Raw genomic sequence first — 14,051 nt, 5'->3', positions numbered from 1 at the left:
TCTATGTTATAGCACTTTGGTTTCACTAATAAATATGTTGAAATGGAACCAAATGATCTTTACCAGTCTTCAGTCCTTTTTTAAATAGGATAGATGGTCGAATGTGATAGTCTGCCTATATCTAGCTTCGAGAGAGATTTCAAGAAAGATAGAGACTGACTGTGATTTCTCTCTTCTCAGAGAACATTATTCAACACTGGGACATCTAGAGAGACTGATAAGAGAGGAAACCCCCAGCTAAATCTGTATAATAAGCCCCAACCCTTAGGGACCTAAAGGACAGCAGGTGAATTTTCGTTCTCCCCTGGCAATGAACGATCATGCTGAACACTCAAATTATCACAGTTAAGGCTCAATCTCAGTTGCTTAAAAATATGTATGTCTCCTCGCATTAATTTGCACTGATTTGAAAAGATATGGTCAATGCTAATCAAGAGTGGATTTTATCTGGTCAGTAGAGGCAAGGACAGATTTTCAGACAGTGGAGAAAGAGCCAGGATGTTCAAGTGATGCTCCAAAGGTTTTGTATAATTTCAGATAGAAGATTTGAAAGTAGTGCTCACGAGCCAAAACGGGTCCCTGAATTTGTTTTTCTTGTGCAATTTGTATGATACACTACATGACCAAAGTATGTGGACACCTGCTCATCGAACATCTAATTCCAAAAACATAGGCATTAATATGGAGTTGGTCCCCCTTTTGCTGATATAACAGCCTCCACTCTTCTGGGAAGGCTTTCCACTAGATGTTGCAACATTGCTGAGGGGACTTGCTTTCCTTTCAGCGACAAGAGTGAGGACGGGCACTGCACTGATGTTGGGCTATTAGGTCTGGCTCGCAGTCGGTGTTCCAATTCATCCCCAAGGTGTTTGATGGGGTTGAGGTCAGGGCTCTGCGCAGGCCAGTCAAGTTCTTCCACACCGATCTCGAGAAACCATTTCAGTAAGGACCTCGCCATGTGCATGGGGGCATTGTCATGCTGAAACAGGAAAGGGCTTTCCCAAAACTGTTACCACAAAGTTGGAAGCACAGTATTGTCTAGAATGTCATTGTATTCTGTACCACACCTCCGAACCATGAAAAACAGCCCCAGACAATTATTCCTCCACCAAATTTTACAGTTGGCACTATGCATTCGGGCAGGCAGTGTTCTCCTGGCATCCGCCAAACCCCAATCGGTCCGTCAGATTGCAAGATGGTGAAGCGTGATTCATCACTCCAGAGAACGCGTTTCCACTGCTCCAGAGCCAATGGAGGCGAGCTATACACCACTCCAGCTGATGCTTGGCATTGCCCATGGTTATCTTAGGCTTGTGTGCAGCTGCTCGGCCATGGAAACCCATTTCATGAAGCTCCCAACGAACAGTTATTGTGCTGACTCGGTAGGGAGTGTTGCAACCGAGGACAGACAATTTTCATTAGCTAAGTGTTTCATCACTCAGCAATCCTGTTCTGTGAGCTTGTGTGGCCTACCACTTACCAGCTGAGCCGTTGTTTGCTCGTAGACATTTCCACTTCACAATATCAGAGCTTACAGTTCACAGGGGTAGCTTTAGCAGTGCAGAAATTTGACGAACTGACTTGTTGGAAAGGTGGCATCTTATGACTGTGCCACGTTGAAAGTCACTGAGCTCTTCAGTAAGGCCATTCTACTGCCGATGTTTGTCTATGGAGATTGCATAGCTGTGTACTTGATTTTATTCACCTGTCAGCAACGGGTGTGGCTGAAATAGCTGAATACACCAATTTGAAGAGGTGTCCACATACACTATATATATTTTAAAAAATCCAATTCGTACAATATGCCATGAATTTTTAAGTGATCCCGGACTGCATCTTTAACCGATTAGGCCTGCTAGCTAGGGGGTATTCAGTATATCTTCTTGGATGTAGTCTTCTTGGTGTGACATGTGTGAACTGATTATATATTCTATTGTATATATTATTCTATAGTATCTTACTTCGTATATCTTCTTGGTTGTAGTCCTCTAGGGGTAACATGTGTGAACTGATTCTATTGTATTTATTATTCTATAGTATCTTACTCAGTATATCTTCTTGGTTGTAGTCATCCTCTAGGGGCAGCATGTGTGTGAACTGATCGTCCTCCTCCACTAGGTCCAGCCCCTCGGGAACGATAGGGTGGTCCTTAAACCCGTCCTTCCTAATGGCGAACATCACCTCGATCATGTACTGCACACGCTTGTCTATCTCTGACTCGTGAAGGATGTTACGCAGCCGCTCGAAGATGGCTGACAACAGACAGAGACAATATTTGAATCATAGAATTATATTTCTGTGGTTTGAATTTAATACCAATAAAAACGCAACATAAGAGCACCAAAACAAGATCACTAGAGAAATTAATAAAGAAATCACTAGATTTTTCTGAATGAGCAGTGAGACTGCTAAAAGGATTCTGTAGCTGTGATTGAACTGATGCTTCCAAGCCTGTTCAAACTAAGAGCGAAGCGGAAGTGTTGTGTATTCCTATGTACCATTGATGCCTCTAGGGGAGACTTCAGTGAGTTTGAGGCCACACTCCTTGAGGAAGCTGATGGACACCTCCACGCTGTCATCTGTAGGTCTCTCCAGGAGCAGAGTCAACATCTCCAGACACAGCACCTCATGGGCCTGGGTGGGGAACAAGGGAAATAGGGTTACAACACTAAGTGCCTGTGCGCGTGTGTGTGATCTAGCATAGAAAAGAGGACTTACCACATTCTGATTGACCAGGTGGGCAACGAACTTTGATGCCGTGAGACATTGTGCCTGAAAAACAAGGATACAAAATCATTTGGAGTTCAGTTGGTAGAGCATGGTGCTTGTAAGGCCAGTGTAGTGGGGTTGATTCCCCAGACTACTCATACATCAAACATATGCACAGATGACAAAGTACCTTTGGACAAAAGCGTCTGCTAAATGGCAAATATTATAATTATTATACATTTAAACAACTACAAAGAGTGACTTAGATACATTACAACTCCTTATTCTCCACAATATGTATCAACATTTAAGTTGTTTTAGTTCAAACATCTAGTGCTTAACCAGCTAGTCACCTTGTCGTTCCTCCGGTAGCCCTTGCGGAAGTTAAGGATGAGTCTCTTGAGGATGAGCTCTCCTATCTGAGGAAACTTGGAGTTGATGATGGCTACCACAGCAGCATAGACGTGGGTGAAGGTGGCCGAGGCACTCTGGGCCTGCAGGGTGGACCTGGCCAGGAGACCTCTGGAGAGCAGACACACAGACATTAGTGATCGTTACTTTTATGAAGTTAATCTATATCTCAAAGCACACTAAGAAACTTGAAATGTTTCCGACTGCAAACATCTTGGACAGGTCCCTCTTGTAGAAGACATTTGATCTCAATCAGAATAGCCTACATAAATAAATATTAAATAAATCCATAGGTCCATTACCTGCCCCTGACGATGTTCTCCTGCAGCAGTTCCTGGATGATCATGGCGATGTTGGATACGTTCACCTTGTTTATCAGACCATTGATGGACTTCTTCAGAGCCTCCCAGCTCATACGCTGGTAAGCCAGACTAGAAAGAGGTGGGGATAAGTAAGCTTTTTGAAACAATTGGCAAGACCTACTGTATTTTTTGTGTATCTGAACAAACTGGTGTGATGGGTATCCTTTGATTAGAAAAAATAATTGTAATACATGTTCACTCACAACTCTGCCCTTTTTAAAAATGGTGTTTCTCCACCAAACTGACTTGTTGCGGATAGAAATCAGTGAGTGCGAAAGTGTACTCAGTGAGTGCGAAAGTGTACTCAGTGTGTACGTGTGTGGTGTGCATAAGTGTACTCAGTGCGTGTGTGTGGTGTGCGTAAGTATACTCAGTGTGTGCGTGTGTGGTGTGCGTAAGTGTACTCAGTGTGTGCGTGTGTGGTGTGCATACGTGTACTTAGTGTGTGCGTGTGTGGTGTGCGAAAGTGTACTCAGTGAGTGCGAAAGTGTACTCAGTGAGTGCGAAAGTGTACTCAGTGAGTGCGAAAGTGTACTCAGTGAGTGCGAAAGTGTACTCAGTGAGTGCGAAAGTGTACTCAGTGAGTGCGAAAGTGTACTCAGTGAGTGCGAAAGTGTACTCAGTGAGTGCGAAAGTGTACTCAGTGAGTGCGAAAGTGTACTCAGTGAGTGCGAAAGTGTACTCAGTGTGTACGTGTGTGGTGTGCATAAGTGTACTCAGTGCGTGTGTGGTGTGTGGTGTGCGTAAGTGTACTCAGTGCGTGTGTGTGTGGTGTGCGTAAGTGTACTCAGTGCGTGTGTGTGGTGTGCGTAAGTGTACTCAGTGCGTGTGTGTGGTGTGCGTAAGTGTACTCAGTGTGTGGTGTGCGTAAGTGTACTCAGTGTGTGTGTGGTGTGTGTGGCATTGCGTGTGTGTGTGTGGCGTTGCGTGTGTGTGTAAGTGTATTCAGTGTGTGTCTGTCTCGGCTCTGGGAGGACGGGACAGTCCTCTCATCTATCCTTCCAATCCCCTTCATTGCCCTCCTCTGTCCCAGATGATCTTAGTGAACCAATCTCTACTTCATTATCCGTGTCACCTCCTTGGCTGTGTTCCAAACATCACCCTATTCTCTTTATGTTGCACTTCTTTTGACCGGGGACTGTAGGGCTCTGATCAAAAGAAGTGCACAACATAGGGAGCCATTTGGGACGCACTGCCTCGTCTCGGGGCATTCGGCCTAGTCTCGGGGCGCTCGGCCTCAAGGGGCCAAGATGCTTTTCCAGGAGATGAGATTAGAGGTAGGTGACTGTGTGAAAACACCTTGAGTGACTCTGTCCGAAATAGAATCCTTTTCCTTATATAGTCCCCTGCAGGGATTCCCTATATAGCAATAGGTAGGGAGTCATTTCAGACGCAGGCAGATATCCACACCTCTCTGAGTCAGCTGCTAATTTTAGAGCCTGGCTCTGACACCTAGCTCACGCCAGACAAAAAATAAACATCTATTGTGTCGTCATCCATTGATTTACTTGACAGCTCGGAACAAACGATATGGCATTTGAGCCTGGTAGCATTTCATCATTTTATTGAAATAGTCATATTTCATTCTTTCAAATAAATATGGCCAAGTTTCACTCTAGTTTCAAGTTCGTGTGTCAACTACACCATCCCATCATGAAGTAGGCTATAAAGTATTTCCAGTCTAGCAGACATCAGCTGAACTCACCTGCTCTTGTCAGTGATCTGAGCCTGCATCATACGTAGCTTGGCCGGGGGTATGTAGGCTCCACCAGTTCGGGTCAGGATAGGGTCCAGTTCATCCTTCTTCTTCTTCACTGGTGGTTCCTCTGCAGCAGGGTCCTTCTGGGCTGGGGAGGGCGATCGGCCTCTCCTCCTGAACTCAGCCTCTCTGTCCCGACTCGACCGGCGCTCATAGCGGTCGTAATATCTGTCTCGATCATCGTCCCTTGACCCGTAGGTGATGCAAAGGCATCTCAATATATATCAATACTGCAGTGATCTTTTTAAGAATGAAGCTATGGCAAGTCTGAATGTGGTCTACTCTAAATGAGTTATAAACACAATATAGATGAATCACATTTGATTTAGAAAGCCTTTTTTACATGAACAGTTGTCATAAAGTGATTTACAGTAACCCGGTCTAGACTCCAAAGAACAAGCAAAAGTGGCAAGGAAATGCTATCCCAGAAGAAAGAAACCTCAAGTGGAACCAGACTGTGCCATGTTGTTTCTGTACCTGCTGTAACCTCCTCTACCATAGCGCCGATCCCTCTCCTGACTTCTGGAACGGGACCTGGAGCGGGACCTACGGCGATCATCATCCCTGGATGGACCAATGAGAAACAAAATTAGGGTTGCAAAATTCCTGATTTGTTTCCCAGTTTGAGGATTACCGGAATCAGGAGGGAATAAGCAGGGGGTGAATCTTCCAACTGGGATTTTTGAAAAATCTATGGAACTTTTGAATTGGGAAAGTTGAACATTTGGAAGGCCTGAAGAGTGAAGGATGACATAGCTTTTATCTGCAGCTCTATGGAGTTAGTCACTCACCTGTCATCTGGGGTGGGGCTCCTGCCTTTGTTTACACTCTGGTCATCTGGACCATGCTGGAACATAAAACACAACATGTCAGAATCCCCTATCTGGTCAGTGTCTGCCAACACATTCCAACACTGCATACTTTGGTATTTGTAGAACCCTAACAGTGCAAATATCAGCTAAGAGGGCCGGCTTCTCAGACACAAATTAAGCCTAGTATTGGACTAGTCACTCACCACGATCTGTGCCACACTGCTCTTCATCCTGCGGGCCACTCCCTCATCACTGTCTTCATCGCTGCTCTCATTGTCAGAGCCACTAGATTCCCCCTCCTGGCTGACACTGGCATTGGAAGGGACCCTACTGCCCCTGGTGGCTTTGGAGCTGGCTACTCCGGGACTGCCTAGAACGGGGGCTTCCGATCCAGGGCTGGCCGCTCTGTGGCCTTCGTCTCTGGGACCGGCTGCAGGACTATCTGCCCCCTCTGGTGCTTCTACTGAAGACAAAACACAGTTAGGTTAAAAAGTGTATTTTCAGTTCCACATGACATTGTATGATTATGAGTCTAAGTCTATTCGTCTGCAATTAAATTGGTAGTCCTTGGAGACAAACTCATAGGTCTTAGCTTCATCACGCTTGCCTATTGTTGAAAATAGTGAACGTGCTGTTAATGAAAGTGGGTTATGGACATGTGTCTTGAGTCTTAAAATATAGACCATCTACATTCAGACCACAAGCAATCAGCAAGAATGAAATGGTGCGAGTGTGAACTTTAAAAATGTCAATTGACATTCAGTTAATGCTCTATATGAGGGACCTGACTGTGCTGAAGGCTTAAGAGCAGGAATAATTGATGAAGTGCACTGTAGCAGCCTGCTGAGATGGATGCCTTATTGGACCAGTGACTCGTCCTCAGTTCACGTATTTCTGACTAAGCAGATTGCTGAGTAGACCGTGGCAATATTAACTTATTATGCAGCTGTTACAGTTAACCTGTTCAAGAAACAATAGTGCAGAAATTAAATAGTAATACAATTAAATAATTTAAATTTCAATACTGCGAACATTACTTCAAGTTCTGTCTAATGTGTATAGTAGGGGTGGAAATGCACTTTCGTGATGAAATTTCACATTTTACCAAGACAAATATGATTACTCTTGTTCTGAATTGTTCAGTGGGTCTTTCTCTAATATATCATTAACATTGATTATATCCAAAAAGTCAGATTTCTTAACATAATACATCCGATAATAAGTCCCAAGCTCGGTTGACATAGCGGCGCAGGTTACTCGTAACAAGTTGAGGATTTTACATTGTGTGATCGTCGTCATCAAAGTTGTTTGGTCTCAAAAAGCAAAATAAGCAAGACAAGATCTGATCAAATAAAAAGCTTGGCATTAGTTTGTGCTCCGTTGACATTTCACAGACATACACTTGTTTTTATGAGAGATCTAAAAGAACATAAATTTTGTATTAATATGAGAAGCCTATACAAAAAATATGAAAATACTACATCTCAAAATCAATATCCATCTTTATTTTTTATTTATTCAACTAGGCCATTAGGTCAACATTGGATCATTCAGAGATCCTCACTGAACTTCTGGAGAGAGTTTGCTGCACTGAAAGTAAAGGGGCTGAATAATTTTGCACGTCCAATTTTTAAGTTTTTGATTTGTTAAAAAAGTTTGAAATATCCAATAAATGTCGTTGCACTTCATGATTGTGTCCCACTTGTTGATTCTTCACAAAAAAATACAGTTTTATATCTTTATGTTTGAAGCCTGAAATGTGGCAAAAGGTCGCAAAGTTCAAGGGGGCCGAATACTTTCGCAAGGCACTGTATATATTTTTTTATTTCCTGTGGATTCGAGAAGATGACGAGTTCAACAGGAAAGTGAGCCTGTCAGGTAGTCAGTAGCCTTAATTCTTGCACAGAATGCAGCCTAGCTGACAATGTCATTTTCCAGCCTCCATTGATTTCGTCACCCTAATTCTGGCCATCCTACAAGGGTAAAAACTCCAATCACTTTTGAACGGATTATGATAGAGACATGAGGTTTGAAACTTTTGATCGAGTATTATTGACATAATTAACATATTATTTTACCCATTGGTCAAAAGATACATTTTGATTGGACACACTACCTATAGTGAAACAATTAGCCTACAAAGTAGCTTGAGGGAAACACTGAGAAGCATCCATTAAATCCATACAGTAGCTGCAATCCCAAAGCAGTGAGGTGTGCCTTTCAGGCAACCGCAATCAGTGCTAAAACTGATTCGTGCTAAAACTGAGTCAAAAGGTCTCTGACAGCAATATCCACTTCTAGATGATAACAGCACCGCCTCACCACCATTCACTGATATGATGCATTGTTGAAAATTGGCTTTCGCAACTTCTGATGTGTAATACCAATTCAAAATGTTCTTATGTTGATACTAAGAAATAAACAGTAAACAACATTCACTGACACTTTTTGCAACCAAGACAGTGAGAACATCCGGTCTACATAGTGCAATAACAACAACAGCATCATAATTCCCTCCCTAGACTGCTGTGGGGGCAATGCAACAGCTCTAAGGTTCTGCCCCAAATGGCACCCTCTTCCCTATAGAGCGCACCACTTTTGACCAGAGCCTTATGTAACCTGTTCATAAGTAATGCACTACATATGGAATAGGGTGCGATTTGGCACACAGTCTAACTCAAGGCAGCCAGAGTAAGACCCTGGGTGTTACAGGGGATCTACTTAAAGGACTATCAGCAGCAGGCAGCACATTCTGCGCTCTGGCACTTTTCAAATACCCTTGGGTGTATGTCGGGAGGCTTGTGTTGCCCTCTCCGTCTGTCTCCCTTTTTCTCTGCCTCCTATTCCCATTCCCTCACTCTCCATCTCTATCCTCTTGCGCTCTATCCTCTTTCTCTCCGTCTTTCTTCCTCTCTCTCGGAGCGGAGGAAGGATTTGCAACAGCTCAGCAGAAGGGATGATTGAAAGCATTATCTGGACAATAACACAGACTCAGAGAGCTGCTAGGCTGGAACTGTCCGTCTGTCAGTGATGAGGATGAGAAACCAGGTAAACAACGGAAGGGAGATAGTGGTAATGGAGGTTATTGGGACAAATCCAAGTTCCAACAAGGCTTGGGGAAAATATATGATTTCTTCTATACATACAGTACCAGTCAAAAGTTTAGACACACCTACTCATTCAAGAGTTTTTCTTTATTTTTACTATTTTCTACATTGTAGAATAACAGTGAAGATATCATAACTATTAAATAACACATATGGAATCATGTAGTAATAACAAACTGTTTAACAAATCAAAATATATTTTATATTCTTCAAAGTAGCCACACTTTGCCTTGACAGTTTTGCACTCGGCATTCTCTCAACCAGCTTCATGAGGTAGTCACTTGGAATGCATTTCAAATAACAGGTGTGCCTTGTTAAAAGTGTATTTGTGCAATTTCTTTCCTTCTTAATGTTTGAGCCAATCAGTTGTGTTGTGACAAGGTAGGGGTGTTATACAGAAGATATTTGGTAAAATACCAAGTCCATATTACGGCAAGAACAAATCAAATAAGCAAATAGAAACGATAGTCCATACTTACTTTAAGACATGAAGGTCAGTCAATGCATAACATTTCAAGAACTTTTAAAGTTTCTTCAAGTGCAGTCGCAAAAACCATCAAGCGCTATGAAACTGTCTCCGATGAGGACCGCCACAGGAAAGGAAAACCCAGAGTTACCTCTGCTGCAGAGGACAAGGCCATAAGAGTTACAAGCCTCAGAAATTGCAGCCCAAATAAATGCTTCACAGAGTTCAAGAAACAAACATCTCAACATCATCTGTTGAGAGCAGACTGCGTGAATCAGGCCTTCATGGTCGAATTGCTGCAAAGAAACCACTACTAAAGGACACAAATAACAAGAAGAGACTTGCTTGGGCCAAGAAACACAAGCATTAGACCAGTAGAAATCTGTCCTTTGGTCTGATGAGTCCAAATATGAGATTTTTGGTACTAACCCACCGTGGCTTTCTGAAACGCAGAGTAGGTTAACGGATCTCTGCATGTGTTTTTTTTATATTTTATTTGACCTTTATTTAACTAGGCAAGTCAGTTAAGAACAAATTCTTATTTTCAATGACGACCTAGGAACAGTGGGTTAACTGCCTGTTCAGGAGCAGAACGAAAGATTTGTACCTTGTCAGCTCGGGGATTTGAACTTGCAACCTTCCGGTTACTAGTCCAACGCTGTAACCACTAGGCTACCCTGCCGCCCCAACCACGGTGTGGTTCCCACCGTGAAGCATGGAGGTGGAGGTGTGATGGTGCTTTGCTGGTAACACTGATTTATTTAGAATTCAAGGCACACTTAACCAGCATGGCTACCACAGCATTCTGCAGCAATACGCCATCCCATGGGGTTTGCGCTTAGTGGGACTATCATTTGCTTTTCAACAGGACAATGACCCAACACACCTCCAGGCTGTGTAATGGCTATTTGACCTAGAAGGAGAGTGATGGAGTGCTGCATCAGATGACCTGGCCTCCACAATCACCTGACCTCAACCCAATTGAGACGGTTTGGGATGAGCTGAACCACAGAGTGAAGGAAAAGCAGCCAACAAGTTCTCAGCATATGTGGGAACTCCAAGACGGTTGGAAAAGCATTCCAGGTGAAGCTGATTGAGAGAATGCCAAGAGTATTCAAAGCTGTCATCAAGGCAAAGGGTAGCTACTTTGAAGAATATAAAATATATGTTGATTTATTTAACACTTTTTTTTGGTTACTACATAATTACATACACTACCGTTCAAAAATTTGGGGTCACTTTGAAATGTCCTTGTTTTTGAAAGAAAAGCACATTTTTGTCCATTAAAATAACATCAAATTGATCAGAAATACAGTGTAGACATTGTTAATGTTGTAAATGACTATTGTAGATGGAAACGGCTGAATTTTAATGGAATATCTACATAGGCGTACAGAGGCCCATTATCAGCAATCATCACTCCTGTGTTCCAACGGCACGTTGTGTTAACTAATCCAAGTTTATCATTTTAGAAGGCTAATTGAGCATTAGAAAACCTTTTTTGCAATTATGTTAGCACAGCTGAAAACTGTTGTTCTGATTAAAGAAGCAATCAAACGGGCCTTCTTTATACTAGTTGAGTATCTGGAGCATCAGGATTTGTGGGTTCGATTACAGGCTCAAAATGGTCAGAAACAAAGGACTTTTTTCTGAAACTTGTTCTGAGAATTTAAGGCGATTCCATGATTGAAATTACCAAGAAACTGAAGATCTCATACAACATTGTGTACTACTCCCTTCACAGAACAGCACAAACTGTCTCTAACCAGAATAGAAAGAGTGGGAGGACCCAGTGCACAACTGAGCAAGAGGACAAGTACATTAGAGTGTCTAGTTTGAGAACCAGATGCCTCAAGTCCTCACAAGTGACCCCAAACGTTTTAACAGTAGTGTACATTTTAGAATAAATGTAACTTTCTAAACATCTAGGTCCATTACAGATGTGGATCTAGCAGGGCAAATTATCTTCAGGTAGCAAAGCCTTTTTCTGAGGAAATAGTCATTTCCACTCACCATTGCTCTTCTGCTGTGCCACATTGTTCTCTCTCCCTCCTTCCTCGGACAGGCTCCTGCTGCCACTCCTACGGGGCTGATCCATGCCACTGGTCCTGGGAGGCTGGAGGAGGAACAAAGGACAAATCAAATCAAATGTATTTATATAGCCATTCGTATATCAGCTGATATCTCAAAGTGCTGTACAGAAACCCAGCCTAAAACGCCAAACAGCAAGCAATGCAGGTGTAGAAGCACAGTGGCTAGGAAAAACATAGCTGGTTTAGCCTACTTGGAAGGATGGCTATCTGAGCTGAAGCTTGATGTTATGGTGTATGAAAGCAAAGGGCATGGAAACAAATAATGCAAGCTGCTCCGTGAACAACAAACACCTCCTAGGGCAGAGACATTAAATACACAGGAGCAGGCAACAATATGATTACTGAGATCATGTCATAGGCCACTGGGCACTGGCTACCACTGTTGGAAGGAAACTGAAATCAGAGGCTGAAGTGGAGAGGTTCTATAAACACATGCACAGGTTATAACAAACCTGAAGGAAGCCAAATTATGCTGCAGTTGTTAGTTATGAGGTCATGGGTGCTGGATACAGTAGGGAGGTTAAGAAAAGGGTAGCTCTAAAAGCCACAACCCGAGGCTACACTTAGCTGCTGTATGCCTTCCTCTGCAGAAATTAAATGCTTCATGAAATTACACGTTTTGTTTATTCTCCAAGATTCCAGGACAAACTTTGATCTAAGGTTAAACATCTTCAGCAAGCTGCTGGGAATTTGACTATGAACGTTTTACATGGAGACGCCAGTCAGCAGATAGGCTGTATTTACAGCTGCTCTTTAATTATTTGTTAATCTTCTCTTTTTTTTGTATTTTCTTAAAACTGCATTGTTGGTTAAGGGCTTGTAAGTAAGCATTTCACTGTAAAGTCTACACCTGTGTATTCGGCGCATGTGACAAATACATTTTGATTTGAGGTAGACACTGCCATGTTTCTCTGCCAATGTGTACAGAATACACACTTGCGAGCGACACGTTGTCTATCAACACTGACCACGTTTAGCAAGATATTGACTAAATACATATTGTTAGCTAGCCTGTTGCAATCCAGCGTCCCAAATTTCTGTTATCATGTTTGATGTGGCGTAGCTAGCTAACTTGGTCAGCTAACGTTGATATGACGCGACGTTAGCTATCCAAATAGCTGATGCTAGCGATTTTATTTGATCCGACATTCACACATCAAAGTTCGTTTGTCAGTGAAGTTATCTAGCTAGTACCTAGGTACATCGAAACAACAGTGAACACTTCGTTTCTACTCTATAGCGTTAGCTGCAAAGGCGCTCTCCTCCATGTGAGAAGTGCAGCAAGCTAGCTAGCTAACTTTACTAGCCTGTCTAGCCGGCAGTAGAAAAGGCCCGCTGTAAGAAGCATTTCAATTTTTTTTTGAACTTAGAACTAACTTAATAACTAATACTGTTGTATTCCTTTATGTGATTTTTTTGTTCGAGTTATTATATATGGGTACAAACTTCTTAGCTACCTCTTCTCTAGAATTAGGGCTTAGCTCCACTGCTACATCGTTGTCGATTGTCTCTGTAGCCATTTTCTCCCTTATCCTCTTCCGCAAGTATTGCTACGGATACCAGTAAGGCCCAAAAAGAGCGGACATACACGTAGACGCTAAATCACAGAGACTCACTGGTGTGGTGCTATTTGGAAGACAACAAATCAAACAGCAAAGTATTTTGCGGTATGTACATCGTATATCACAATGTAACGCGTGCCCTGCAAGATTAGCTTAGATATGACGATGCTTGAAGATACTAAACGTTATTACTGGATCTTAATTGGAGACATTCTAAACAACCACTATGGTCTCCAAAAGTGTTACTTTTCATATTGGTGAATTTAAGATCATTTGAGTTAATGGAACAATTATGGTAGCATAATCATAACATATATAAGTGTTGTTCTAAATGATCAGTTATCTGTTTCTTGTGGACTGCATATTACCTCATATAATTATATTGGCATACTCTGAGAGCCACATATTTTCAAAAGTAATTCAAAGAATTGGTTGACATATAGAAACATGTTTGTTAATGACAAACGTGAAATGTTACACGCACACATACAGCTTCTAGGGTCCCATGGTAATGAGTGGGTATGGCAACTGACTGATTCTGAGTGAATGACAACAGGATCCAAACATATAACAACATCCATGCAAACAGAGGAAAAAATTCCATCTGAAAGTTCTAGGGCTCGATTAAATCAGATGAGCTTTGGCCGACACCTGCATAGAGGTTGTTATGGCAGTGGAGCTGCGTTAAGAGCTGTGAAATCCACAAGCGGCTCCTTGTGCTACCTTATCGCCCTACACTGCCATTGGGTGCAACGAAACCTGGCAACTTT

At 42.5% G+C, this 14,051-nt stretch overlaps 1 protein-coding gene across 2 annotated transcripts in view; it reads right to left on the bottom strand.

The window, feature by feature from the left end:
* Window positions 1–13,309, bottom strand: part of cwc22 (CWC22 spliceosome associated protein homolog) — a 48,518-nt gene extending 35,209 nt beyond the window's left edge. Inside the window, exons 1-11 of one of the 2 annotated variants that reach the window (XM_024389608.2) lie at window positions 13,177–13,309; window positions 11,640–11,742; window positions 6,257–6,516; window positions 6,033–6,088; window positions 5,719–5,805; window positions 5,188–5,427; window positions 3,423–3,551; window positions 3,063–3,231; window positions 2,719–2,772; window positions 2,499–2,634; window positions 2,046–2,252 (exon numbers count right to left, since the gene is read on the bottom strand). In XM_024389608.2, the coding sequence (XP_024245376.1) occupies window positions 2,046–2,252; window positions 2,499–2,634; window positions 2,719–2,772; window positions 3,063–3,231; window positions 3,423–3,551; window positions 5,188–5,427; window positions 5,719–5,805; window positions 6,033–6,088; window positions 6,257–6,516; window positions 11,640–11,742; window positions 13,177–13,239 (1,504 nt within the window). In that variant the 5' untranslated portion in view covers window positions 13,240–13,309. The remainder of the gene's footprint in view (window positions 1–2,045; window positions 2,253–2,498; window positions 2,635–2,718; window positions 2,773–3,062; window positions 3,232–3,422; window positions 3,552–5,187; window positions 5,428–5,718; window positions 5,806–6,032; window positions 6,089–6,256; window positions 6,517–11,639; window positions 11,743–13,176) is intronic. The other variant, XM_024389609.2, reaches the window with a different exon arrangement.
* Between the last annotated feature and the right edge of the window lie 742 nt (window positions 13,310–14,051).

The sequence above is a fragment of the Oncorhynchus tshawytscha genome, linkage group LG26 (assembly GCF_018296145.1).
Source record: "Oncorhynchus tshawytscha isolate Ot180627B linkage group LG26, Otsh_v2.0, whole genome shotgun sequence".
In the NCBI taxonomy this organism is placed as follows: domain Eukaryota; kingdom Metazoa; phylum Chordata; class Actinopteri; order Salmoniformes; family Salmonidae; genus Oncorhynchus; species Oncorhynchus tshawytscha.
This window is presented reverse-complemented; position numbering and strand designations above follow the sequence as displayed.